We start from the raw sequence: 27,836 nt of genomic DNA on the forward strand, positions 1-27,836 counted from the left end.
AAACAAACAACAATAATTTAGCTGCATAAACTACTGCTGTTCAACTTGTGTTTGGCTTTTAATAATAAAGTTTTCAATTGACATAGTAACAAACATTGAATGACATTCAAGCAATCAGGTAGGCACTACTGTTACAAAATGTGGTTATGGGCAGCACTTTTATGTGCATCTGGCAACTCCAGCGTGTTTTGTTGTTTGTGGCTGGATTTTCTCAAATAAATTTAATGCAAAAAATGGATGTGGAGAAGATATGCCGCACTTGCCTCAGTCTAACGGGACCCCTCATGTCCATCTACGACGATGGCACCGGCAGCTGCCTAGTAGATATGTTGGGCGCCTTCACCAAGAGCAAGGTAAGCAATCAAACAACGCCTTCCAAATCAATAAGCAACAAATCTGTTTTTTTGGGCATCGCAGCCGCGTCGCGAAGACAATTTGCCAGCCAGAGTCTGTCTCAAGTGCATCAGCGACATCAATCACTGCTACTCCTTCAAGCTCAAGTGTGAGAACTCCAATCGCACGCTGCGCCAGCTCATACCCAATGCGTTGCCCGATGAGTCTGATGTTGTCGTCGAAGCGAAGCCAGCGGTGATCACAAAAGATGCCACAGCGCAGACAAACGCTGTCACCACCAGCACAAGTGAAGCACAAACTGATGCAGCTGTTGAGGAGCACAACCAAAGCAACGAAAAGACGACAACGGTGCTCGCCTTTGAACCCGAAGGCGTAGAAGAGTTCGATTACGAATTTTCCGATGAGCAGGATGTACTGCCGTCGAAGGACAGTCCCGAGAACATCATACTGCATGTGGAGAAGGATAACATAAAATTCGAGACCGAAATGCTTTACAACGAAAGCACCGGCGAGCTGCTCGAGCAGCGTGCAAAAGTGTCGCCCTCCAAGCAAAAAGAGTACAAATATCGCCTAGTTAGCAATGGATCTGGCGACACTTACATTGCTCCAGAGCCAGCGCCAACTCTCTCTCAGATGACGACACGCAAGAGCGCATCCAAATTGCTGCAACAACAGCAGCAGCAGCAACAGGATCAGGAGGAGCAACAGCAGGAAACGCCCTTGGTGTCATCTGCAAAGCGGAGCACACGGCGTCGCACCGCAGCCAAAATGGATGAGCAAGCCGATGATGAAGTGAGTCAAGCAAAGCGTCAAAACACTGAGCTAGAGGATCCCAAAGCCAATTTCCACTGCGATCGCTGCAATGCGGGCTTTGTGCTGGAGAAGTCGCTGATCATACACAGGCGGCAAAATGGATGCACGAATCGGAGTTTCAAGTGCAACGAATGTGAGCGAGTTTTTGTCTCGCTGAATCATTTAAACGAGCATCAGGCGACGCATGCGGCGCACAATTGCCAGGATTGCGGCTCACGCTTTGATTCCAGAGAGCAGCTGGGCAGGCACATGGTGCAGTCGCACAAGCGCAATCTGCGCAACCAGTGTAACGTGTGCCAGAAGGGTAAGTTAATCACCTAAATCATCATTTCGAAAAGCTAAACTCATTTATTTTTGCAGTCTTCACCATGCTCTCCACATTGCGCGATCACATGCGCATCCACACCGGCGAAAAGCCTTTTGTGTGCAATGTGTGCGGCAAGGGCTTCACCCAGAATGCGAATCTCCGACAGCATAAGCTGCGCCACTCCGACATTAAGCGCTTCAAGTGCGAGCTGTGCAGTAATTCGTTTGTGACCAAGGCAGAGCTTACATCCCACGCGCGCACACACACTGGCGTCAAGCCGTACGAGTGTGAGGTGTGTTCCTCGAGATTCACCACCAGCTGTTCGCTGGCCAAGCACAAGCGCAAGCATACGGGCGAGCGGCCGTATCCCTGTGATCTGTGTCCCATGCGGTTCACCGCACTCAATGTGCTCAAGAATCATCGACGCACCCACACTGGGGAGCGGCCATTTGTATGTCCATTTTGCTCGAAGAGCTTCACGCAGCGCGGCGACTGTCAGATGCATCAGCGGACGCATCAGGGCGACAAAATCTACATTTGTCCCGTGTGCAGCGAGGAATTTAAGTCGATGCACGACATGCGCTCCCACATAACGTTGCACGAGCAGCAGGACAAACGATTGGCGCACTTTACGCTGTTGAGCAACAAGGAGAATGGCAATGCGACGACAGAGGCACGAGACGAGGACTCAGATGCGGTTGAGGCAGACATGATGTAGAAACTATGAAATGATGACGGATTCTATTTGTTAGAATTTCCTTAGACTTTAATTTTAGGCTTACACACTGTAGTTATTAAAAATGCTTATGCTGAATCGATCGATATATCTGCACTTGGTCGTCATCTAATAGAACTGTCCAAATTGCGGCGTCGCCGCCGTCGTAGACGTCTCTGCGGCAGCAACGGGCAGCAGACTAGCCAAGGAAGCGCCACTCGTTACGGGCGGATCACCTTGAAACCAATTGACCAGTTCGTGATGCGAGCTTTGGACGCACTTGCGCTGATCGGCAATCAGGTTCTCTGAGTATTTGACATGGTTTGCATACGCCTCCTTCTCGTGCTGCACATCCTTGGACATGCGATGCAGATCCTTGAGTATTGCCGAGCCCCACAGTTGTACATGTATGTCGGGTATTTTGCTGGCCAGCTGCATGGCTGGCGTCACCATGTTCATGCTCTCCTTAGAGTTGCCTATGCTCAGAAAGACGTGCGAAAGCAGCACCAGCGAGCAACTGGTCAGGCGATTTAAATCCTCGGCATTGGCCATTTTCAAGGTTTCGCGCAGAAAGCGTCTGTTTTTGATAGGAATAAATATGATTAATTGATCTATGGATGATGTCTGCTTCACTTACTTGGCCTCATGGAAGCTGTTCTTGTGGAAGGCGTGCAGTCCCTGCACATAGTAGAAGCCACCCATCAGCGCTTGGCTGCTGTATGTGTGCGTGTTCTCCGTGGAGACGGCATCGAGTATTTGCTTGAGATCCGCCTCCCGTTTGGTGCGCAGATAAATGATGGCCAGATTGAGGTTGGCAAACAGCTTCAGATCACGTTCGCTTGTCTCGCTGACGCACACCAGAAACTGTCGTTCCGCATGCTCAAAGAAGCTCGTGGACATGGAATACAGACCGATCAAACAATGCAACTGCGCCGAATGCCGCTTGAGAAGATTGCGATGCGGCGACGCCAAACACACATCGCGAGCGGCTGCAATTTCACGTATGGCCAGTTCCCGGTTGCCCATGACCATGCGACACATGACAATGTGCTCGAGCAGAATCACTTTGAAGACGGATAATATGGACTTGTCCTCTTGCAGTTTCAGCTTCTCGATTTGCGTCAGCGCTTTCTCCGTGTACTTTTGCGCCTTGTCCATGTAGCCGGCCATCATTGAGTGAGACACGGTGACCAGGTAGACAAGCACATACAACTGTTCCTTGGGCAGCCACACAAACATCTCCAGCTGATTGGAGCCAAAGATGACTTCGTCACTGGGCCAATTGGGTGCCATTATTGTTTGTATGGACATCTGAAGCTGCTTCAAACTGGGTTTCACTGTTTTCACCTGACCTAAAGCTAGATAGTAGCACACCTGCAGCACCAGAAAGAACACTTTGAGATACTCCTTCTGGTGCGGGTTGGGTATGTTATTGTCAATGATTTGACCCGCTGAATTGAGCAACGCCAGCACATCGTTTGTCTTGCGTTCGATCATCAGGATCATTGCGCGTGAGAGCAGAAAGAGCACTTTAAGGTACGTGGCACCCGCCTCCTCCGCAGACTCGGCGCCCACAGCCAACAGATCGCTGGCCAGCGAGTACTCCCGGTCATTGGCATGAATTTGGGACAATTGCAGCAACAGTTTGCAATGCCAATAGACATTGTTTTGGGATAATTCGACAGCGCGTCGAAGCATCGCTTTGGCGTGCGAACTCTGCTCCGTTTGCAGATGCAGCTGGGCGAGCAGCGAGGCAGTGTCGAATTTCACATCGTCGAAATTCATGAGCGGCTCTGAGATGTTCCACGCCTGCTCCAGATGTTGTCGCGCCAAATTGATGTTGCAAGTGTAGGCCATTAGAACTTGTCCCATTTGCAGATGTGTGCGTGCTTCCACCTGTAATTCAAATTGCGGGATTATGTGGACTTTCACTTGGAACTGCAAACTCACCTTGGATGGCGGCTGAAAAGTGAAGAGCGCCTGTAAACATTGTATGCATTTCTTGATGTTTGGTGGCTGTGAGGTGCGAAAGTATTCGGCAAGTCCTAGGAGCGATATGTAGCAGGCATCCTGCGATGCTGCGCCGGTATTTGCTACACTCATTTAGCGTTTAATATTGCCAAAAATTCGGCTTCGTTTTTGTTTATCGCGTAATTTTTGTTGTTGTTGTTGTTACTACTGCCGCCGCTGCTGCTGCGTGGGTTAATGTGGTGGTTGACAGTGTGACCGCACGTTGCATTTCGAAATATACTGATTTAAATATACGGCGGCTTGATATTAGCATCTGGATCCAAATTTACTTTTCATTTCATTAAAAATAAATGCCTGTTGATTTAAGCAATTAACAATTACATCAATATTCTTTCAAATATATTATCTTATGACTGATCAAATTTCACGTAATAAGTGTTGGTAAGCGTTGTTTTGTATGTGAGATTCAAGCCAATTTCGATAGTTCTCTTCGATAAACATAGCGAGAGTCACAGTCACGACTTTTCAAAATAACGGGTGTCCACGATATGTGTAAATAAATATTGATTTTGCGTCAAAAATGCATCTTAAAAATAAGACTATTTTAAATGGGAATAAGAAAATCTTTAAAGCTATATTCAAAAACGTCGAGGAATTTTTGCGAAACTTTGGATGTTAAATGCCCTAAGAAAGTGTGATTTGATATAAATATACATCAGTTAATAATGTTTTCCTTAATATTATGTAAATGCAGCAAAGAATTACTGCTGCAATCAAATATAATAATCTTGTGACGTCACGGTCTGTGAGTTTACTGAGGTCTCTTTAGTCACCCTGTGAAATATCGCATCACAATAATACAATACTTGAGCCGCGCTCTGTTCGAACTCAGTACGAAGTTAAAAGCGTTCGCAACAAGTCGTGTTTTTGGGGTGCTGTTTAAGTGAAACATTTTTATCAAGCCAAAAGGTACGCTCGCAAATTCAATCACATTAAAAATAATATTTAATTTGTGTAATGAAAAATATTTTTGGATATGCATATATATATATAGACATATAGTATATCATATTCAGACCGGTTTTCAAAAACCATGAGCAGCTCTTCCGTTGTAACTTCAATTACTAAATGATGACGACGATTTTTGCAATTGCTACTGTTATTAATAATAAATGTTCAATCACCATGGTGACTTATATCGAACTAAACTCCAGCGAATAAGTGGTTTTGAAATTAGTACATATTGCATTATTATTGACGCCACACGCCAGATTAAATGTGGCAATCAAAATCTCCACTATTATGTGGAATGACTGCGAAATTAGATTGAAGTGTAATTTAGTATTTTATTATTCAGATTTTCAACAATATGAAATGTGAAACACACTTTAAATACATACATGATTTGTATATGTATGGGTTTTTTATTCACTGACTTGTATTGATAAGAAAACCCAAATGAATAGCACAATCAGTAAACTACAGTAAACTGTATAATGCAGTATTAAAAGCTGACCTCCCTTGACATTTCATAATTCTTAAGAAGCCATTGGAGATTTGAAGCAATTAAGAAAATCCCAGAAACCGAAGTGATTGAATTGTTGTTTCCTTATTAGTAATAATTGCTTTCATGTATACTTGTACAATAATATGAGCATAGAGGAGAGGCGCGTTTAATATTTTTCGCGACAACTTGCCTGGAAATTCCCTAAAAACAAGTTGTTGTGGGCAGCGCAAGCGCAATGGAGGCTACTTGTTGTTGGTATTGGTAAACCGCAAACATAATAAGTAAATAGGCGGGACAGAGGAGAAAGACAGAGAAACAGAGAGAAAAAATCCAATTACAAAATCGCCAATACAGGGTCAAAAAAGCGCGTAAGCGTTGAAATTTTAACAATTTATGAATCACACAACTGACAGACAACGGATTGCAAGTAACCGGTTTTTGAATATGTTAATTTTTTTGGGTTTTTGGTTTTATAGAAAATGAAAAAAAAAAAAACGTTTTCATTGCGACAATCACGCAACTGTGACGTCGTGTCCGTCAGCTGAGAAAGCAGAGCACAGACAAAAGTCGCTCTTTATTTTATGCTCAGCTGCATGCACAACAACAACACTAACAACAACAGCAGCAGTTATGCATGACAACAGCAGCCGGGCTTTGTTGTTGCGAATTCGAGTGCAGACATTAACTGATAACTTTTAACTTTCACTTTTCGCCGTCTGCGGCTGTTGCTTGCTCTGAGGATGGTGCAATTGCTCAAAGCTGCGATTAAGATCGCATTATCTATTGCGCTTGGGAAGCTTTACAGTGATGAATCAGCTTTTTCAGCGATTTTCTAATATGACTGCGTCAATTCGCCGGTTAAAAAAGCTCTTTTGCATTCACATCTAATTTCAAAACTTTGTAACTGAAAATTGAACATCGTGCGTGACGTTTTGCTTTAAACGCTCTACTAAATACAAACAAGTGTACACGAAGTTACAACAGTTAACAAAATGACAAACAAATCAAGTCAATAGATAAGGTTGTGAGTAGTCGACTACGAAATACTCTACAATCAGAGCTTCGCTTAAAAAGGATTTGCTAAACAAAAAGTAGCTAACAAGCTATGAGAGATAGAATTCTTAAATTGAGTGAAACAAGTAACTTTTTGTTTACTTCTGCTGAACAACTATTTACTTTAATTAACATTTTGATTGCTTTTAATTTCAAATTACAAATGAAGCTTCACAATTTAAATATCAAATCCAGTTTTGTGGCGTGTGCTACAAAACATCATAAGCAATTATTTCACAAAATATAACTGTAACGAAATTATATTTATGTCTTGACACTTAACTTCTAAATATTATACAACAGTTGATGTTATATTTAAAAAACCCATAAACATTTTATATTGTGTTTAAAAACAAACGAACGACAGTTAACTGCGTCACGTGAGATTAGCATTGCTAATTTAGCAATAATATTGATAATATAGTTTTTGTTTGGATTACGTTACCGAATATATAGCTTTGCACTTTACTATAATACCCCGTTAGTTAATTTGAACCTCAAAGCTTAGGGTATTTCAAAACAGATAATCTTTTCAAGGGCATAACATTAGATTCCAGGCACGTATAAAATCGGGCATAAATTTGTTGACGCATAAAATGCTGATTTGTTTAGTCACTGAAGGTCACTAATGCAAATGTATGCGAACTTTCGTTTCCAGAGAATGAAGTTGTCTCTCTCATTGATGCTGCTGGTGCTGCCGGCTTTGCTGCACGCCGAACTGTGCGGCATTCAGACGTCACCAGATATGGGAGCGACTCGACCCAATTTATATCGGGGTCAGCAGGAGTTCACGGTGGCCATGCTGGATGCCATTCGCAAGGCGACACCCAACGAGAATGTCTTCTTCTCCCCCTACAGCACCTACCATGCCCTGCTCCTGGCCTACTTCGGTGCCACCGGAGAAACGGAGAAGGAGCTAGCGAATGCGTTGCGCTTGGGCTGGGCGCAATCCAAGGAGACGGTGCGCAGTGCTTATCGCTTGGAGAAACAGGATCGTGCTCTCCGGGCCAAGAGCATGCCTCTGGAGTTCTCGTCCGCCGATCGTTTGTACTTTGATGAGAGAGTGCGGCTGGCAAGTTGCCTGGATGCGCGCCTTCATGACGAAATTGTGCAACTGAATATCAAGGACAATGCTGAGGCAACACGCCAGCAGATTAACAACTGGATTGCAAATGTGACGCACAACGAGATCAGGGATATGATCTCCTCAGGTGACATTGATTCGCGCACTCAACTGGTGCTGGCCAATGCAGCATACTTCAAGGGTCAGTGGTCCAGTCGGTTCAGTGCGGAGAACACCGCGCAAATGCCATTCCATACATCCGCCGAAAAGGTGTCGTTTGTGCCCATGATGAAGCAGAAGGGCATCTTCTTGATGAATCCCGATGAGCGTTTGGGTGCTCATGTGTTGCAGTTGCCTTACCGCACCTCGTTCAATAAGGACTCTGAGGATTCGGACATCTCGATGGTCATCGTATTGCCCCCATTCAGCAATGATGCTGTGGAGCAGGTGCTGCAGAAGCTAACTGCCGAGAACCTGGAGGCATCGCTGAACGAAGCCTCGCCGCGTGAAATTGAGGTTTCACTGCCCAAATTTGAGTTTGAGCAGCGTCTGGAACTTGTGCCGGTGAGTAACTACAAACTACAGACATCCTAGAATAGCATAAATTAATTTGTTATTTTATAGATCCTGCGTACAATGGGCGTAAGCCAGATATTCGATAAAGATGCTAGCTTCAACGATTTCAGCACTGAGCAAGGTATTAACTTTGGCGATGCCAAGCATCTGGCCAAGATCAAGGTGGATGAGGAGGGCAGCACTGCATCGGCTGCTACAGTTTTGGTCAGCTTCCGCTCGGCCCGACCCATCGAGCCAACCAAATTCGAGTGCAATCATCCGTTTGTGTTCCTCATCTACGATCGCAAATCAAGCGCGATTCTCTTCACGGGCATTTACCGTGATCCCAAGACAATGAAATAAGGTGCTTAATACAAACCGGACACCCACAAGTGTATCTGCTATTGTATTTGTCTGTTCTGTCTCGACTAAGTGCTTGTGCTTAAACTTATTATTCTATTTGTAAAATAAATTATGTGAAAAAGTAAATGAATTGAGCTTGTACTTGAGTGAAGTTGGAAACAGGTTTATTACTGGCTATTCAACAGCTATTTGCATTCCAAAGCGCAATTAATGAAACCTCAGATTGGGAAGAGTTATTAAATTATTTATATTTATAATTCACAAACGATTTATCCATTTTGCAATACATTACCTGTCAGAGATAAACATAATAAAGTATCCTCCCTCCTCATAAAAACAACATTTTTGTTTTAACATTTAAATTTGCTCTTTTACTATTTTCTTCATACAAATATTGAGTAAATCATCGACAAAAATAGATTTTTCATTTTTCGTGTTTTTTTTTTAAGTAAACATTGCTACGTTTTTAAATACAAAATTAGGAAAATTCAATCAGCTACTTAAAGAGGAGCTTAGGCAACCTAGTTAACAAGCACGCGTATGTACAAAATAAACTTTAATACTTAAAGCAAATTGGCTTTCGTCTGAATACTCGAACAGTGTTAAGTGACGGGAAAAATTGAAAGCAATATATAATATATTGGCAACTAAAATTTGTGGGATGTCATGGCTAAAGCGAAAAGCACTGAAGGCACTTTGGAGCTATCTTTTGGAGGCGATGTTCAATGTTCAAATTTCTAAAGCAAAAACAAAACAAAATATAAATGGGCAGTTGAAGCAAAATATAACAGATGGCTAATAGAATATGCCTGTTGCTCCTCGGAGACTACGGTTAAATTTCATTAGAATTTCTCTTTTACTTAGTTTGGTTATTCTCTTGGGGGGGTCGGGTCGTCAACAACAACAGGCTAGTTTAGGTGCACATGCAATTCAAATCATTTATAGATCATTTGGAGGCATGAGCACGGCGTAGACAGCGAAGCCAATAAATACAATGCCACCGACGATGGTGACAGTGCGCACCGAGATTTTGGAAGCCACGAGACGACCGCCAATCACAGCCAGACCAGTGCAGATGCAATGGCCGAGAATGCCGCCAACAATAACGCCATAAACGTCCTGTAAAAGCAAACAATGTATGTTTTGAATATATAAGCAAACAAATAAAGACCTGTCTCCTAATACTCACCTTGCTAGCGGCTAGAATGATAGTTGTTAGTTGGGAGCGATCGCCCCATTCGGCAAGGAAGGTCATTGTAAATGCCTGAGCCAAGATGCGCATGGTGAAATAGGATGCACTGCGGTGCATTTTACGCCTTCCGCTCTCCGGATCATGGACCAGTGCAGCGTTAACATCGCGATCCAGCTGCAAATTAATGTCAACAAAAAAAATATGGTTAAAATCGTTGCGAAATATATGTACATAGCTGGCTTTGATGGATTAACTGTCAATTCGGTGAGGATTTATGTGCGCAAAATAATAAGAAACAACGGAAATGAAAAATTGCACAGTTTATAAATAGAAAGTTTCAGAGATAACAAATATTTAAAAGGAGCACAAACGATCACTTCAAAACGAACAGTTTTATAAAATTTGTATTTGTTTTTTTTTTTAGCATCGAACCGACAACATGCAAAATAATTTTGTGTATATGTGTATGTGTTTGGAAGTATGCGTGTGCGTATAAGGGAAGGAACGTTTTGGCAATGGGAATGGCAATCAATTTAGCAAATCAGAAATGAAATGGAAACGAAACATAGCCAAAGGAAAATTACAAATACCATTCAACCGATTTGCCTACACACTAGTCACGTTGTTAATCACTTAAAAAAATAATTGTTTTTGTTTTTGTAGTAAATTAAAAGATGATTATCTCTTAAATGATGACCTTTATGTTTGTGTGCATGTGTGCATGAATGTGTATGTGTAAAATCACTGTTGATATTGTTCAAAAAGCAGGTGAAAACGTAAGCTGATGGAAACAACAAGAGTGAGACATTTGTTTGTTGTTGTTCTTGTGTGTTTTGGATCTGATCTTCTAACCCGTGCTTTAGCTGCAGCGCCCTCCTCGCCAATGCTGCCATTCAAACTAGTCATGCTATCGTGTCCGGCAAGAGGAGCCTTTGCTATGGTGCCCAGGTTTTGGGCAGAGGAGGATGTGGAACAGTTGGGATCAACGGAAGCATTCTGATGATGATTGTTGCGTGGGCTACTCGTATCACAATGGGTTTGTTCGGTTTGGTTCGATGAGGCGATCGATGCCGAGTGCGCGGGGCTGTTGCCGCTGTGGAACGTGGACATTTTGAGTTGTTCCACAACACGTCCGCCATCTTTGAGCAGCACTTCGGAGTCGTGATAATCCACATCGTTGCCGGTTTTATCACAGCTATGTTGCTTAGTATTAGTTGAGTTTGCGGTGGTATTATTATTGTTGTGGTTGTTATTCTTCGGCTTGCGCTGGCGATGCTGCATCTCAGAGACATTGTTGGGATTGGGTGCAACGCTGCTGCGACCATGGATGAGCGCCTGCTCGCTGGCATCCTCCTTGTCCGAGTTGCTGTTCTTGCGTTTCGTATCGGAATCCTCATACTTGCGGGTCGCTCGACGCATTAGCTGTCGGTTTAACACACACACACACGCACATTAGGCGATCGGATCGAAACGAGTTGAATCGAGTCGAGTCGAGGAGTCGGGTTACACGATAATTGATCAATTTTGGTTTGTATTGTTTTGGTTTCATTTTTTGAAAGAAAGAATAATTAAATTTGATATTAGCTATAATTGGTAAACAAATCGCAGACAATTTTGGGTTTGTTTGCTTAGCTTTTGATTAATTTTCATAAATTATTTATGCAATTAAGCGGCTTTTGTTTTTGCTTTTGGTTCTTGTTCGTTCTTGTCGCATAGAACTTGGAAAGTTGTTTAGTAACTTTTTTCGCAGTACTCATTTCTTGCACTTCATTGCGTAGTCGTGCAATTAGTCACATAGGCTTGCGTGTGTGTTTTTGTGTGTACTTTGTATATAGCGTATATTTAACAACAAAAGAATTAGGAAAACATATTAATAAATTGCCAGATCGATTAATCGGAATGGTATTTATCGTTGCCCGTGTTTCAATGTCAGTGTTCCGCGAATAAGCGTTATCCAAGAGTATTTGATTTGTTCGTGTGATGACACCATATTTTGTTGTTTATGATTTTTATATTACTAATTGGTTAGTTATTGGGGTAATTAAAATTGGGAAACATAACAGTAAACTGTACAATATTTATAATTACAATAAGTAATTATTCTGGTTCAGCATCATGCAATTCATCCACAATTAGTATAATCACTTTCGATATGTATGAACCCCACCTCTGTGAGTTTAATTAGTTTTATATTATAGCTATTTTTGTATTGTATTGTATTGGTTGTTTGTGTTTTGTTTTGTGGGTATTAACTATTACATATATTACTACAAAGTACAACTACGTAGTAGAAACTAAAGCATTTAACAGGCAATAAAAAACTATTTACGAGCAAATGAAGTGATCGCCTTGTTGTTGTTGTTGTTGGTTCAAGTTTGTTTTGTCTAATTTACAGTCAAAATTATAGTATTATGTACAACCAATTAAGCGCAGCTTTTAACAAAAAATAACAAAGCGAGGATATAGCAAAAAAAAACAAAATTAAAAAATTCAACATTTTGATTCATTAGATTACTACAACTACAAGCTAACATTCAACTACAGATTTGAAAATATTGGAGATCGATCACTTACCTCATCCTCGCGCTTACGCAAATCGCTCTGAACCTCTTCGAGCTCCTCTTGGGCATCGGTCGGTTTCATTTTGTAACCATCGTACAACATTTTTAGACCAAATATTAAAAATAATGCAGTTGATATATAATACGTGTAAATCTGCCGAAAGATAAGAGCCAAGAAAATAAATAGATCGTAATCTCATCGCCTTGCAATCGCATCACATGATGCGAATGCTCCACGTACCTTAGGAATAAAGTTTGCTGCCATGCCAAATACGCATGAGAGAACCGTCATAAGGGCCAAGGCGGCAATTGCACCGCCAAAGACAATCAAACGCGGGTGGCGCATTGCCATTATGGCAGCAATAAAGAAAGTCTTATCGCCTAGCTCTGTTAACAATATAACAGAGATCGATGCGGTGAACGCATCGAGAAAATTCCCCTCTTGCTTTTTCTCTGGCTCGATGTCAATGGACTTTTGTATATTCGCATTCGTAACCGCATTTATTACTTCTTGTTGTTGTTCCAATTCCTAAAAAGTAGACCAAATTCATTGATTAGAGAAATTCGTATTGAATGGCGTGCGTCCACGTCACACTTACCTTTTGTGGTGCCGGTAGATTATTGGCAACATCGTCGCCATCATTATCAAACTCCGCCGCGCATATCGTGGAGAATGTAAGGACTACCATCAATGCCATGGCCATGTGCCATTTGGCTGATCTCTTCAGGTATACATTGTGTCTGGTCGTTTGCCAGAAATATGATTGATTTTGTGACATCTTCGTGTGTCTTTAAGCGTACTTTATAAGCGCCTCTTGTTTGTGACTCATGCAAAATCTGTGATCCGTCTTACAGGTAGAAAACGTGTCCAATTCGCCTGGCTATCTGCAATGAAATGAAACGCTTCAGTTGATTGCTGTTCTCTCATGGCAATAGTAGTAGTAGTATGTAGTACAATTATATCTGTGTATAAGCAAGTATTGTACACAGTTAACCATATAACTAATCAGTCAACAAGTGTTCTCGCGACACCACTATTAGTATATGGCAAACGGGGCGTAACAAGTCCATGTCTGTGTTGAACAAGCAAATCCCCGCGAGCAAACCCACAAAAATCAGACCGCCAACCTGGGCTGTGCGATGTCTAGATAAGCGCACACTGCGTCAAGTGTCGATCTGCGTGCTGTTGATATGGTCAGAGCAAGTTAAATCAAAAGAGCCACAGTTCAGCTAACAATTGAGCGGCATGGCAATATTCCAATATACCACAATGTGGCAAAAACAACTTAAAATGGGGGGGGATATACATGTACATGCGTATAACTATATAGTGTACATATGTTGTTTGTGTTTTTTTATGAGAGCATATTGCCAAATGGACTTGAATACGTCAGAAGTGCCTACCATCTATCTATCGATTAGATAAAAATAAACACGAGACACTCGCAAATATTTGCTACCGTGACTAGGGAATACTCTAGCTGAGATTGTGGTAAGGGAAGGGATTATACCAATATAAATGAATGAATGTTGTGGGTTCGAATCCCACTTCGGGCATGGTTGTCTCTACAATACAAAATTGTCTTTCATCTCACTATGTGTTTACAATTGCCATCCAACTGATGAGACGTTATATATAAATTTAATTTAATATTAATTAGTTAAACAATTTACTTATTACCTAAGCAGACAGATTGCAAATAAAGAAAAGAAAAAATAAAATAAATAATAAATAAATGCATCATTTTTATTTTCGTGACTGACTGAATTACAACGATACCCAAGCGGTAAAAGTTAAGAGACTGCAATTTTTAAACAACATAATGAAAACGTTGTAACTTTTTCAAATTGTAAATGAAACGTAGCTTTTAATATGTATTTCATCACAATATTTAGTTATGGTCCGAACCGTAGCAAGTAATTCTATTAATACCTTTCGAAGACACGTATACACAAATCTATTTCAAATTTCGTTCTCTAATGCACAAACTTAAAGTCGAAGCTGATATGCCTTTTTTGAAAGAGTCTCGGAAGCCTCTCAAGCATATGGTATATACGTGACCAATTGCTGATATTCTACAGATTTCGTGGGAGCGTGTAGACATGTTCAAAATCATATTTGACGACATTTATAAATATGCTATAATTGTATGTCAATGTTCATTGAGCTCAAGCTGTTATCGCGATTGTGTTCTCGTCTTTATTGTACATATTTTGGTTCCTAAATGTATACAAAGCGCAATTTGTAACGACAGTCTATACTAAAACAAATATGTTCATCACTATTAAGAAGCTTATCACATTTGCATAGTTGCTAGGCTTTGTTTAATCATTTATGTAAAATGGGTCCGGGTTATTGCGTTCTCCATGAATCACAGCGTTTTACTTGATCTAATAATTATCTGGTTATTCATAATTTTAAAAAGATCCCATGGGGTGGTTTTTTTTTTTTATATACATATAACATATAAGAATATATTGTGCCTTTCATTTGTTAAGCATAAATCATCGTCTCACAGGCTTTGTTAATTTTGTTTTTATCATCACAGCAAAGTTCTTTAAATATTTGAACAATAAATAGAAGATAAATGGCCGCACTTGAATTTTTATGTTCAATCTGGCCAAAGACGCAATTAAAAGATATTTTTAAAAATAAAATTATATTACGTTAAACGTTCGCCTGCACCTTCTACGTAAACACATTCAACCTGTGTTTGTTGTTGCTTGCCGCTCATGACGTTGCGACGAATGTAAACGGAAAACAGAACGAAAGATAAGCGAAGCAACAGAGCAAATAAACAACGTCAACGACATCGTTCACGATATTTAATTAATAATAAATTGAATTCAAATTACAATTCATATACATACACATTCATTCGCATAAACAACTCGAATTACTTATATAATTGCTTTTGCAAAAAAGAGACAGGGACAACATCGGAAAGACAACTAACTGTGCGAGCAGCTGACCGACAAATCAATTGACCGTTGCATTGCGTGAGACGCACTCGTATTTAATGATACCCTGTACTCTTATACTGTTCTTCAATTGAATGACATTGAAAGAAGACTAGGTTGTAAATCTTACAACAAAAATGTATCCACGTGTTAGCATAGTAGAGGGTATTCCATAGTCAACCAGCTAAGCTCCATACGAGCAGGTTTATTTATACAATTTTAATGGGCATTGAATACATTACTGACAAATATTTTTCACAATATATTTTTTTCCATTCAATGGCATTGATTTTCACTTGTTCATTAATTTTTTGCACAGAAAGAATACAATTATATTCTCAATAACAAGTATTAGACATTGACGATTTTGATATTATTTACAATTCACCAAGTGCCTGTATCTAAAAATAGGCATTACTAAGTTTAAATCAAGGGTCCTCTTTATTAAAATTGAGGTGTATCTAGATTTTTGGGTTGCACTGTTGTCTTCGGCGCTGACGATAGCAAAATTTAATTAAACTGTTTCACAGTGTAAACATTTAATTTGCAATTACAGACACTTATTGCAATAAATGTAGTTAACATATTTGTTTTTATACACATTTAAATATAGTTAATGGATTTAATTAGTTTAATTTTTGCTTAAAACCAATTAAACAACAAACACGTCCTTACATCGGCAAAACTCTTTATGTAGTGTGACAGTAAGATGTATTGCAAAACATACCATTTTGATTTAAGCAATATACTACATTAGATAGATAAATAACTTGGTCACTCTATTATTGGTGATGTGCGAAATTATCAAGAACGCACACTTGTAAATGTAATTTTATTTTGAATTTTTTTTTTTTTTTTACCTATGGTATTAATTTGCATTAGGAACATGTTGTTTAAAAATACAAATTATAAAAAGATGTATTGTCGCTTTTATAACAATACTGTAGTTATAACTTTTATTATCAGTTTATTACTCTTATCTTATCATATGTAGACATGATAATTAGCTTCCATTTATTATTCAATTAAAGGGATCGAATGGTTAAGTTTTCTATGCGGAATAAGAAATTATATTTGATTTTTATACCCGCTACCCATAGGGTAGAAGGGTATTATAACTTTGTGCCGACAGGAAATGTATGTAACAGGTAAAAGGAGGCATCTCCGACCCTATAAAGTATATATATTCTTGATCAGCGTCAACAGCCGAGACGATCTAGCCATGTCCGTCTGTCCGTCTGTGTGTCTGTGTGTCCGTCCGTCTGTCCGTATGAACACCTAGATCTCAGAGACTACGAGAGATAGAGCTATAATTTTTTTTCGACAGCATTTGTTATGTTTGCACGCAGATCAAGTTTGTTTCAAATTTTGCCACGCCCACTTCCGCCCCCAAATCAAAAATCGAATAACAAGCGTAATTTTAAAGCTAGAGTTGCGAATTTTGGTATATATACTAATAACTATAGTAGTTATGATTCCTGAAAATTTGGTTGCGATCAAAAAATTGTCGAAGTTATAAAGAAATACTTTTGTATGGGCAAAACGCCTACTTACTAGGGGTCTTAGTTACTTTGGCTGACAATCTGGTATATTGAGCCGTCTATGGTATATTTTGAATGCGGTACTTTATCGATATACCACATATACCATTCGGTATATTTTTAGTATTTTTCCAATATATTTGGTATATTTTGAGAATAATACCGCAAAATATATTGCTTTTATTCAAAATGGGTAGGTATCTCACAGTCGAGTACACTCGACTGTAGCTTTCTTACTTGTTTTTTTCAAAAATGAATTATTTATATTTGATCGAAATAAACACAAAATTCTAAAACAAAACCCTATACAAATATTGTTAAACAGTTATAGATCTAAATAAATTATTTACGTAAGCGTTACATAAGCTAACTGGATTGTTTGGTATAAGTTTGTAGAGTATACATTGATACTCATGGGATGAACATGGAATACGAAATGCAAAGTACACTGAATAAGCATTATAAGGCCATAATTGACGTACAAGAATGTGTTTAGGATTATGTGTTCTGATCTACTTTAGCGGATTGTTGGGCAGCACGATCTTCTCTGATACATTTATTAATGATGCCATTAAAGTATTTATGGAGCCCATAGCTGAACAGACGCACTGGTCCAATGACAAACGAATGCAGTAGATTGGTAAAGAAGCCATTCCACGGTAACAAGCCGCCACCTACCATCGTAAGCAGCCAGCTCTCAACGCCCACAGTTGATATAAAGTTTCCCTTCTGCAAACACAAAACAACTAGTTAATGGGAGCAATTGGGATATGTTTCATCTTGCAGCTGACCAGAGCATCCTTAAGTATTGCACGTGCCATAACCTCGGGCTCGAGCAATCCACCGCCTCCCGAAATGATTTTCGTTGCACGTGGTTTTGACTTCTCTTCCTCCTCAAATCCAGGCGTATTTGTATCGCAGGGCAGCGCCAAAGTCACAGAGACCCCATGAGAACGCGACTCCATTGCAATTGTTTCGGCCATGGCGCGTAGGGCAAATTTGCTGGCGGAGTAAGGTCCATAGCCGTAAATGCCAAACATGGCAGCCTGCGACGAGGTCAGCACAATTATTCCATCGCCGGCTTTCTTCATCTTGGGCAGGACATAACGCGTGCAATTGTAGCTGCCAAAGAAGTTGACATTCATCAATTTGTGAACATCGGCGACTGCAACCTCTTCGAAGACGCCACAGATGGCCATGCCGGCGCAGTTGATGAGTGCATATATGTCGCCAATGCTCTCTTCCAGCTCGCCAAGTACACGTGCTACTTCATCATAGTCGCCGCCAATGTCCAGGCTGCGATATTGAAATTTTTGTTCGGGTCGCTGGCGTATTACTTCCATGAGTGCCACGGCTCCCTCTGTGGCAAGGAATTTGGCATAGTTTCACTTTATGTGCAGTTCAAATAGAAGCCCGTTTTACAGGTTTTCTTTCGAGTTGGTTCAACTCACCCAACAATTTTTGGTCTCTTGCGATTACTGTAACACTGGCGCCTTTCATCGCACACTCGACGGCCAAGGAAAGTCCGATTCCCCGGGAGCCACCGGTGACGACGACATGGCGGCCGACAATGCTTTTTGCTTTCTTGCCCATTACGAATATAAATATGAAAACGTGAATAACAATTGCAATGACCAACCACAAAACCACTTCCCACTGCATAGTTGTAAACATTTATCACCTGTGCTGTGAGTAAGACCATAATCTTAATTTTTAACATATGCGGGTTAACGGCGAAATATATCAAAATACTGGAACGTCAATAATTACCACCTGGTCACATTGGCACCTTGGTATTTTTCCAAAACGCTCATAAAAAGGCGCGACTATTTAAATTGTGAAAAATTCGAAAAGTTGATATTTATAATGTACGTCCTTACTGTATCAATAAGAAACACTATTTATTGTTAATAAATATCAATATAATAAATAAAAAAAATATTTAACATAATTTTGTTTGATAATTTCATATCATATGTTTGAAATTGGGTTCCAAAGCATGTTCCAATGAGCGGCCAACAGCTGCCCACGAAGCTCCCCCGGCGCGCTGCATAACTTCCAAGCGCTGCGTCAACTCCAACGCCGACGCTTTGGCTTCACTTAACATTCACATTCACATTCACGCTGGGTGGTTTGGCGGCGTATTTCAACCACTTCTGTTCACAGCCGACGACAGTTGGCAGCGCACATTCAGTTCAGTCGTGTACGTAACGTCGTCGAGTTGCAAACGTTTGCGGTAAATCGCAAATTATTAGACCCATAAGCAGCAGCAGTAGCAGCAGCACTGGCATCAGCAGCAGCAGCAGCAGCAGCAGCGGTGCATTCAAACTAAATTTGAAAAGTGTGTTTAGTGTTAAGTAAAAAATTGTTGTGCGAGCTCAAGTAAAAGGCAAATGTTGCGCTTCACTGCTCGTTAATCGCAAATTAGTGCAAACAAAAGAAAAAAATTCAAACAAGCAGAACAACGTAAAGCGGCAAAAAGTATTGCATACCACTCGGCTGTCATGAAAAATAGATATCGATTTGCTCGCTGACGGGGAACAAACGAATTGTGGAGGAATAGCAGTGGGGAACGATGTTGCTCTATGGGTGTACGAATACAAATTTAATATGAAAATCCAAAAGTCTGCCCAAGGAGCCACATATAGATATGAGCACGTAGGCAGTTGTAAATTATGCATTAATTGGCTCAATTGTGTGACTTTTGCGACGGCACAAGCTTCCTTTCCATGCTTTGCGTGCGTGTGTGAGTGTGTGTGTTTGTATGGCTTAGGCGTATACATTGCTGTGTGTGTGTGTGTGCGAGTGTATGAGATCATCATTATAACAGCAGTTGCCGTCGCCTGCTGGTATGCAATACTTCTTCTAACGCTTCAAGCGCGCTCTGCTTCTTTCTCCTTCCCACAGCTGCGGGCACATTTAAAAATCGAATCTCGTTTGGTCTATGACAATACAAACGCACTTTCTTCGCAACGCATTAACCAGGTGCGTGTGCGTATAGAGAGGAGAGAGCAAGATAAAAATATATATTTAAGAGTAAGCGGCGCGAGTGTGTTTTTGTGTATGTGTTAGTACGGTTGTTGCGCCTCAAATTGAACACATTGAACACACAATTCATAAATCAAATCAGTAAACGCGAGTGTGTTTATTTTGTATTTCGGTAATTTGGTTCGACAACAATAAAAGCATTTCCCTATGATTGGCTCATTCTGGAATCTGTGCAGAGCGTGCCCATCAATGCCGGTAGACAAGGTACGTACCACTTATATGCTTCTAAAAAAAAAGAAGAAAAAAATCAGGACAACATAACTTGCGGTTTCTTAGCCCACTTTCATTGTTTGTCTTAAACTATATTAGTATTATTTGAGGATTGGGGTGAAAATCGGGTGATTTATGTGCGCCAGTTGTGTGCGACATATTTTTATTTTTATTGCATACTTGCAAGCGACAAGTGAAGGGTGCAATTCTGCAGACAAAATGGGGTGACTGCCTTGAATTTATGAGTTGTTCGAGAGGGTGTTGCACTGCAGCATGATTATATCATGGGATTATGGGTGCATATATTTGATTTAATGAATCTGCTGCCATCAACAATTTGTGGGAAATATTGTAAATAACATCAATTATATGGTAATTTCGATTGTAATCGCGCATAACAGATGTTTATTGCTGGGGTGTTTATATCGGGATTATTCTAATAATATCTCACTTTAATTGTGAGCATTACTTATGAATAAACTGGGATAAATAACTCATTTTAATCCGCTGAAATTATGCTTCATGGTAAACATAATGAAATGAGTAGAAAAGTAAATTTCATTTATTTCCTCCGACTGAAAATCAGTCAGCAAAAGTTTAAATATATTTGCACCATTATATATTTTTTTTGTTGCCTGTCTTCAACTACAATCCTTGGAGCGTCATAAAAGGGAGTTTTAGTTTCGCAAACATGCAATGCTATCATGACACACACCCAAAACAACAAGAGAAAAAGCATAAGAATGAAGTCAGAAAAATAAAAAAACAAATCTGCTGGCATAGAATAAATTAAAGTACATTACGCTCGACACTAATCGCGTCAGCAATGGGACAGACAGAAAGAAGCCAGTGCTAGAAAAATAATCAATATGCCATATATGTGGCCTAAAGGAGCTCCCGGCCCCTCTATAAGCGTCAGCCGGCCGGGGAGCGACTTAGACTTTGGCACCCGGCGCCGCGACGACAGGCAACGAATTAAATTCGAGCACGAAACACAGAAATCGCCTGCTGCCTGGCTTTCCAGTTGTGGAACGCGTGGAGGTGTTGTTAAGGGGGGTTGGGGAAGTGAAGTACTTTGCAGAACAGCTGATTCATCAAATTTAAGCTAAGGCTAAGTGCGAGTAGAGCCGCACTGAAAAGTATGCAATGCTTTTTGTCGTTTCCTGGCACAGCTGTTGGAAGAGAGCGTGCGCATGGGCAAAGCACGAACCGAGAGAGACAGAGAGAGAGAGAGAGCTAAAGAGAGCGTTGGGAGAGTTCGTGTTGTCTGCCGGCTTTTAATAGTACTCACTTTGTCATTGTAGCTTCGTTTGCTGTTGTTGCTCTCAGTCTCTCTCTCTTTTGCGGCCATATGACGTGCAAAGGCAAATTGTCTTGCGGTATTACATCAGCGCAGCGCAGTCAAACTTTTATTGCGCCACCTTTACCTCCACCGTTACTTTAATAACAACAACAATAACAGCAGTGATGCCAAGAATAACAACAACGGACTTTGCTTTCCTGGGCGCTGCCGGCTAAGCGTCGCCACTGCCACAGCTACAGCTACAGCTACAGCCAGTGGCAGTGCGGCATGCTCCTAGCTAGTTGACGCTTGCTGTATCGCATGCCAACGTCTTATCGATTCGGCTCACATTCTGGCTCTTAGTCACTCCTTAGACTAAGAAGCGTAGTCAGCTGGCGACGCCTAGCAGTAATGCATTCCATTGTTGCACTTATCTAATGTAAACTTACCCCCCACACACACACTCACACACACACAGACAGGAACGCACAGACACACTTGTTGTAATTGTAATAGCACGTGTCCTTTGTCCTGTACTGTGTGCCCTATCAGCCCATATCATCAATATGCATGTTGCGGCCAAACGAACAGTTGCCATTGTCCTGCGGCCTATCACTCGAATAGCTTTGAGACCAGCAATATCACATTTACTTAAGGAACTGCAATCTCTTAAGGAATTTCGATGGAATCTGTCAGCAACATTGTTACTTTAAAACGTTTACATATGCTTAGAAGTTTCTTTGAATATTCATTTTAAAAGTCCCTTTGCCGTTCTGAGCTGCACTTACTCGAGATTTAATATTTTTTGGGAAGTTAATTTGATAACTTCTTTCTATAATAAGTAGTAGAGTTCAGTTATAAGCAAACAATCCATTTAAAATGCTGTTAAGCTTACTGAAATGTAATTTGACCCTCGGATGAATTTTTAGCTGTTTATCTTTATTTTAATATGGACATTCCCAGAGAAGGCCATAGCAAGACGATATATTTATATAACAGTAAAAAAAAAATGTTCACGGCTTATTACGTTACAAATTTCTAATAAAGATAATAGATAAACAAACCAGAATTAAAAATATGTTGTGGAAAATTCCATTATTTTATTAAGGTTTTCATTTGTTTTCTTTTAAATAATGTTGTCAAATTCGATGATTGCCAAACATTCTGATATGAAGTTGAAAATGAATTATCTCTTTCATCTATGAAAACGATAAATCTTATGCTCTCCTTTTATAATAAAACATCTGAACTTTTAAGCTGTTTTAAAGATATAAATAAAATTTGATAAATTTAATTCCCAATTTGGAAGTCAGAGTTTTTGGCATTTGGCAAAGTTTGTTCCAAATTTTTTCCTAAGCTCATTTCCGGCCCCGGAAAACGACCAAAATCGAGTAACAAGCGTAGTCTTAAAGCTATAGTTGCAATTTTTGGTACTTACAATAATAACTATAGATTTTATATTAATTTAGTATATTTTAAAATGAATACCGCAATATTTTGCTTTTATTCAAAATGGGTATCTCACTGGACTGTAGCTTTCTTACTTGTTTTATTTTGAGACTCGTTTGCCATCTTGAAACTTCCCATAGATGTGTATTGATGTAATGAAATTTCGTCTACAATTTATTTCTTAACTATGGCAATGAGTATTGACAAGAAAATGTGGTTTCTTAAACACATTTCAAGTGCTCTGTGATGCGAATTGCGATTAGTATTTACCTTTTCGAAAGATTTGTACTCCAATGCACACTGTCGAAAAGAATTCAATTATGGATACCTAATGGAAATCTGTACATTTCAATTGGCAACTCAGTTTTGAATTTTGTATCGTTGATTCCTTATGCCTGATGGCAATGTGCATTCAAAGCGCGTCAAGCGAACAGTTTGCACTCCCAACGACCACAGCAATTTGCACATTTTCTCTCTGCATTTCTCTAATCTCTAGAAATGAAAGCGCCAAAGTGGAATACCAAGAGGGGGAATCCCCACAGCATCGACCACAAACAAAAGAGAAAATGGGAAGTTTACTCAATTTAAGGGCAGTGTTGGATCCAATCTCCATGGAACAGCACTGCTGACTGCGCTATGAAAGTTTTCTAATTATTTGTGGGGTCAGCTGTTTCTGCAGATACTTGTTCCTTGTTATACTCTTGGGGTGTTCAACATTGAGATACACTTGCCAGGTTATGAATATTAAGTATTTAGAGCAGCGATCTGATACTAGAACTTAACACCATTGCATTGTTCTTTGATATTGATTGAATCGAGATTAAGTTATTTCTTAGAGTATTGTAGTATATTTAAAATGAAAATCTATCAATCTATCAATGTTTATGAAAAAAAATTACAAAAAAAGGAAAAACACATTTTGAGAAGTATTATTTTTGATAGTCTTTAAAACATCTTGAATCTTCGAATAATACACTTACATTCAGGTAAATTGCGTCATGATTTTTGTTACACATAGTATAATAACTACCGTATTTATAGTTCCTGAACATTTGGTTGGGATTAGTTAAAAGTTTTTGAAGTTTTTCAGGAAACAATGTTGTATGGAAAAAAACGCTAGTTGAATTGGGTCTTAGTTGCTTTGCCTGACAATCTAGTACATTTCGTACTTATGGTATATTTTTAATGTAGTACTATATCCAAATTCCAAATATAACCATTGTCATATTTTTTAGTATTTTTCAGAATATTAATTCGGTATATTTTTTGAAAATGGTTTTATTAAAAGAGGGTAGCGGATATCTCACACAGCTTTCTTCCTTCTTTTCATTATTATTATTATTTTTGTTATGCAATATTAATATTAAACTCTTTAAGCTTTAATGGCAGCTCGTCAGAGTTTTCCTAATTGGGGAATAAATATGCGCAGACATGTTTTGGCAGTAATCAAAATTGTGTAATTTGCATTTTTTGCTCACGTCGCGCCGTGACAGGGTAACATTTTTTTACTTTTTACATTCTTTTGCTGATTGCTTTGACGTTGCCACATGACAGCTGCGAGTTTGTTGTTGGGAAACAATTTGTATACTCTTAATGATATGAATAATAAATAAAAGAAGGTTTTTGCAGATCTGGAGAGGATAATAAAATAACAATGTGTTTATACCCAAAAGACTGATATTCAGACGATTTATTCTATGAGCAATTTAAAATTTATTAAAAAACAGATCTACAAAGACGATTGTGAGCTTTAAGTCCAAATGGTTTGCATTTTGTGATTTTAATATTTGCATATTTCCGACACAATTCAGGCAATCGCATGCAGAAGGCATATAAAACTATACCCTATATTATACAAATATTTGCCGTTTGTTGATTTTTCCTGCATTAGTCGAGCTGAAGTGCATTTTTACGTTGAATACGACATACTTTTTATTAGTTTTTTCGTTGACATTTTCTTTAATACTCGCTTAATGGGTTCACTTTTACGATGATATTTAGTGCTAGAACATTTTTATTATTTTGTGCCAGTCGACAAACTGGAAAAGATTATTACAGATTGGGCTTTTTACGAAAAATGTGTGGAATATAAACCATAAAAATAATAATAATTTTAAATCCAACAATACTATTATTGTTATATAATTTTTATTTATAGTAGTATGCGTAATATGGCACTTTAGACTTGACTTTGGGTCAGCCAGAGTTGCATTCAATACTATCGAGGAGAAATCTGTCAAATGATAAATTGGCGTGTGTTTAACTGTTTGACTTGCAGTTGGCGTGTTAATCAAAGCCAATTGCTTTATTGATTTTTGCGCCAGTCATTAAAACCTACACGAATTTCCAGCGAGCTTTGCGCTCTGCCACACGAAAGGCCTGTCAAAACTTTACAAAAACACACCAAGACACACCCACGTTCAAATGCATCAATGTCAGGCGATACAACTGTAACTGCATTATACTCATTCCATTAAAGATTTCAGCTTTTCTGTTTTTTCCATTTAAAGACGCTCAATGTCAACTACAACTCATTTGCTGCTCATTTCCGTTCAACAAATTTAAAATAAAATATGAAAAGTTATAATTAAATTGCCATCTTTGTAAGAGTGAATGTTGTTAACTTCCCATATGCTGAGGTCCACACGTCAACTCAATCTGGTCGAGGCATCCGTCAGCATGCGGCAACATCCTGTGACAGCCTGTCGGCCTCGTCTAACGTATTTCAATTTCAATTTTCTGCCTGTGAACTAATGCAATTATAATAATTTCCGCACGTAAGTGAATGGATTAGAGGGCAGGTGCTCTGCCAGCTGCATGATTCTGGGTAGCTTTTTCTCTCTTTCTCTCTCTCTGTCTCTCTCATGGCTGCATTTGCCGCAGTTATCCGTGTTGACTGAAGACCAACTTGGCTGTCTGCTTGCTGCTTGCTTTCTTGCTTGCTTGCTGCTGTCATCGTTGATAGTAATTTCATGGCATATTTTTGGGGTTGGCAACATTTGTGTGCAGCACGAGCTGTGGCCCGAAATGGTCTGTGGAAATAATTTTAGATCGTAGAGGTTGCTTTCAAAGACACTCAAGTGCAATTTCAATCAATTAAAGAGAGCAAAGCTTGTACAATTTGATTAGTGCTCTGCCATTCTCTGCATAAATAAATAATGTTTTCAACATCAACACAACTCGAATTGACACTCCAAATGCCACAGACATCACGTGCACTATACTTTCACAGAAATCTGTGCATTTCATTTAGATAAACAAGACTTAACCACTACTTTTAAAGTAAATCTCTGCACTCAGACAATGCGTTAAGGAAAATCCACACTCTATCTGAAAAGTCTGCGTCCACCTGTACGCCATGGCATTTATAGACAAAGCCAACTTCTGAATGAAATGTTAAACGCTCAGCGCTCTGAGTATGGAGTACCGGCTCAAGCCAAGCATTTGTAACTTTTTGCTTTTTGTTTCCACTACTTTCTATGGCATTAGATTTATGTATGGTACTCGTATATACTACGTATGTGTGTGTTGAATGGAAAATTATATAACTTTGTCCTGCTGCAAGTGTGCATTTCTAGTGCGTTTGAAATGTAAAAATACGAGTAGCAGCAAAAAAAAAAAAAACTTTTAGTTAACAATAGAAGAGCGTAAAATATTTAAGTGGCATATGAAGCAGTGGCCGGATAAGTTGGCAAGGCTGAGCAGGATGTTGAGCGAGGTTTGGCAATGCCTGGCTTGTTGCAGCGAGCAGCTTTTGTATGACCTTATTTGCGTATACGTAATATTCGCAGCAGTATTTTCTTGCCAAATGCGCGAAGTGCCATTGGCACATGGCAGAAAATAAAACATATTGAAGGCAAAAATAAAACATCGAGGAGGCGATGCGAATTTTCAGAATTCAAAGCAATACATATACAAAAAAATATGTGTACATTCAGGCCACAATATATATATTTTATTTTATTATGTATGTATTTTCACGAATTGCTAGCAATAACTTGGCATTCTGTCAGACCGGGAAAATAGCAAATAAATTACTACAATAATATAATGTATCGTTTAAAAATCATTCCCAGACGGATTTGACATTATTGTAGACAAAGTAGGGGAATATTTTAATGGATACTTAGATTACAATTTATACTTTAAGCTCGATTCCTCGAGTTTGTCTCAATGTCATTAGTTGTCACTGCTCTTTCGGCTATAATTTCATAAAACTTTTGGTATGGTCGCAGACAATGCAGCATTTGCTAACAGTTTTGCACAAGAAATTGTTAAGCTAGTGGCAACTGCAACTGCAATATAAATACATACACACCAAAGCATAATGCACAACATTATAATGCAGTTCGTTACTTGGCAATTTGATACAATGCAACGGAATGGAAATAGATATAAAAGAGATAGAAGCGCACACAATAGACGAATACGAGCATATAACGATTTGTGTACTTGTTGCCAACGTATATATATATATTTATTTAGTATTCTGCAGTGCCATTTGATGCTGCATTGTCCTAATGGCATTCATCTACAGTTTTCAATTGCTGGCATTGGGGGATGAGTTCAGAACTTAGTTCAACTCGATTTTGGTGGCCGATTATGTAATGCAAAACTCGCATAAACACTCGATAGTTTAGTACAAGGATTTCTTAGAAGTCTTCTACTAAGTTGTCTAAGAGTCTACTAAGTGTTCGTATTTGAAAATTACACATTTTGAAAATTGTATTTATTTTTTGATTTCCTCAATGGCAGAAAATAATCGGTAAATATTACATTTTGATCTAAATAATAAGGATTTATTTTTTTATTTATCTTAAATCATAGCGAGTCTATTAAGTTTGTGTCCATTATTAATTGAGTGCTTAAGTTTTTTTTTATTTTAATTCAT

General features: G+C 39.3%; 6 protein-coding genes across 7 annotated transcripts in view; 3 read left to right on the forward strand and 3 right to left on the reverse strand.

Annotated features, from left to right (window-relative positions):
• Nucleotides 1–135: 135 nt before the first annotated feature.
• Nucleotides 136–2,300, forward strand: LOC133836977 (zinc finger protein 892). Its single transcript, XM_062267618.1, has 3 exons — nt 136–353; nt 418–1,471; nt 1,528–2,300. Exons 1-3 carry the CDS (start codon nt 147–149, stop codon nt 2,190–2,192), a joined length of 1,926 nt encoding a protein of 641 aa, XP_062123602.1. The 5' UTR covers nt 136–146; the 3' UTR covers nt 2,193–2,300.
• An 18-nt stretch (nt 2,301–2,318) lies between these two features.
• On the reverse strand, nt 2,319–4,473 carry LOC133836978 (MAU2 chromatid cohesion factor homolog). The gene is made up of 3 exons (XM_062267619.1): nt 4,140–4,473; nt 2,827–4,085; nt 2,319–2,766 (listed from the first exon to the last, which is right to left on the reverse strand). Exons 1-3 carry the CDS (start codon nt 4,290–4,292, stop codon nt 2,319–2,321), a joined length of 1,860 nt encoding a protein of 619 aa, XP_062123603.1. The 5' UTR covers nt 4,293–4,473.
• Nucleotides 4,474–4,976: 503 nt separating this feature from the next.
• Nucleotides 4,977–8,827, forward strand: LOC133836057 (serine protease inhibitor 88Ea-like). Its single transcript, XM_062266344.1, has 3 exons — nt 4,977–5,129; nt 7,379–8,347; nt 8,408–8,827. Exons 2-3 carry the CDS (start codon nt 7,382–7,384, stop codon nt 8,699–8,701), a joined length of 1,260 nt encoding a protein of 419 aa, XP_062122328.1. The 5' UTR covers nt 4,977–5,129; nt 7,379–7,381; the 3' UTR covers nt 8,702–8,827.
• Nucleotides 8,828–9,043: 216 nt separating this feature from the next.
• On the reverse strand, nt 9,044–16,138 carry LOC133836056 (putative divalent cation/proton antiporter TMEM165). 2 transcript variants are annotated; one of them, XM_062266342.1, is made up of 7 exons: nt 16,091–16,138; nt 13,054–13,339; nt 12,696–12,983; nt 12,468–12,608; nt 10,746–11,315; nt 9,891–10,067; nt 9,044–9,820 (listed from the first exon to the last, which is right to left on the reverse strand). In XM_062266342.1, exons 2-7 carry the CDS (start codon nt 13,231–13,233, stop codon nt 9,641–9,643), a joined length of 1,536 nt encoding a protein of 511 aa, XP_062122326.1. In that variant the 5' UTR covers nt 13,234–13,339; nt 16,091–16,138; the 3' UTR covers nt 9,044–9,640. The 2 variants fall into 2 exon arrangements, with proteins under 2 accessions (XP_062122326.1, XP_062122327.1); XM_062266343.1 differs by lacking the exons at nt 10,746–11,315; nt 16,091–16,138.
• Nucleotides 16,139–17,224: 1,086 nt separating this feature from the next.
• LOC133837856 (3-ketodihydrosphingosine reductase) lies at nt 17,225–18,649 on the reverse strand. Its single transcript, XM_062268759.1, has 3 exons — nt 18,408–18,649; nt 17,748–18,316; nt 17,225–17,685 (listed from the first exon to the last, which is right to left on the reverse strand). Exons 1-3 carry the CDS (start codon nt 18,628–18,630, stop codon nt 17,455–17,457), a joined length of 1,023 nt encoding a protein of 340 aa, XP_062124743.1. The 5' UTR covers nt 18,631–18,649; the 3' UTR covers nt 17,225–17,454.
• A 504-nt stretch (nt 18,650–19,153) lies between these two features.
• Nucleotides 19,154–27,836, forward strand: part of LOC133835482 (serine/arginine repetitive matrix protein 1) — a 34,977-nt gene continuing 26,294 nt past the window's right edge. Inside the window, 2 exon segments of the mRNA XM_062265439.1 lie at nt 19,154–19,297; nt 19,864–20,208. Coding sequence (XP_062121423.1) covers nt 20,152–20,208 — 57 coding nt within the window. The 5' untranslated portion in view covers nt 19,154–19,297; nt 19,864–20,151.

This window comes from Drosophila sulfurigaster, chromosome 2R, assembly GCF_023558435.1.
Source record: "Drosophila sulfurigaster albostrigata strain 15112-1811.04 chromosome 2R, ASM2355843v2, whole genome shotgun sequence".
In the NCBI taxonomy this organism is placed as follows: Eukaryota; Metazoa; Arthropoda; class Insecta; order Diptera; family Drosophilidae; genus Drosophila; species Drosophila sulfurigaster.

Coding starts and splice junctions, on each gene's coding strand:
- LOC133837856 (XM_062268759.1), bottom strand. CDS start 18,630: ATGTTTACAACTATGCAGTGGGAAGTGGTTTTGTGGTTGGTCATTGCA. Junction 18,317..18,407: donor AAGAGACCAAAAATTGTTGG/GTGAGTTGAACC, acceptor TCCTTGCCACAG/AGGGAGCCGTGGCACTCATG. Junction 17,686..17,747: donor CAATACTTAAGGATGCTCTG/GTCAGCTGCAAG, acceptor TTGTGTTTGCAG/AAGGGAAACTTTATATCAAC.
- LOC133836978 (XM_062267619.1), bottom strand. CDS start 4,292: ATGAGTGTAGCAAATACCGGCGCAGCATCGCAGGATGCCTGCTACATA. Junction 4,086..4,139: donor CTTTTCAGCCGCCATCCAAG/GTGAGTTTGCAG, acceptor TTTGAATTACAG/GTGGAAGCACGCACACATCT. Junction 2,767..2,826: donor AACAGCTTCCATGAGGCCAA/GTAAGTGAAGCA, acceptor TATCAAAAACAG/ACGCTTTCTGCGCGAAACCT.
- LOC133836056 (XM_062266342.1), bottom strand. CDS start 13,233: ATGTCACAAAATCAATCATATTTCTGGCAAACGACCAGACACAATGTA. Junction 12,609..12,695: donor CAGCAAACTTTATTCCTAAG/GTACGTGGAGCA, acceptor ATCTTTCGGCAG/ATTTACACGTATTATATATC. Junction 10,068..10,745: donor GCGCTGCAGCTAAAGCACGG/GTTAGAAGATCA, acceptor ATTAATTTGCAG/CTGGATCGCGATGTTAACGC.
- LOC133836977 (XM_062267618.1), top strand. CDS start 147: ATGGGCAGCACTTTTATGTGCATCTGGCAACTCCAGCGTGTTTTGTTG. Junction 354..417: donor GCGCCTTCACCAAGAGCAAG/GTAAGCAATCAA, acceptor TGGGCATCGCAG/CCGCGTCGCGAAGACAATTT. Junction 1,472..1,527: donor GTGTAACGTGTGCCAGAAGG/GTAAGTTAATCA, acceptor TTATTTTTGCAG/TCTTCACCATGCTCTCCACA.
- LOC133836057 (XM_062266344.1), top strand. CDS start 7,382: ATGAAGTTGTCTCTCTCATTGATGCTGCTGGTGCTGCCGGCTTTGCTG. Junction 8,348..8,407: donor AGCGTCTGGAACTTGTGCCG/GTGAGTAACTAC, acceptor GTTATTTTATAG/ATCCTGCGTACAATGGGCGT.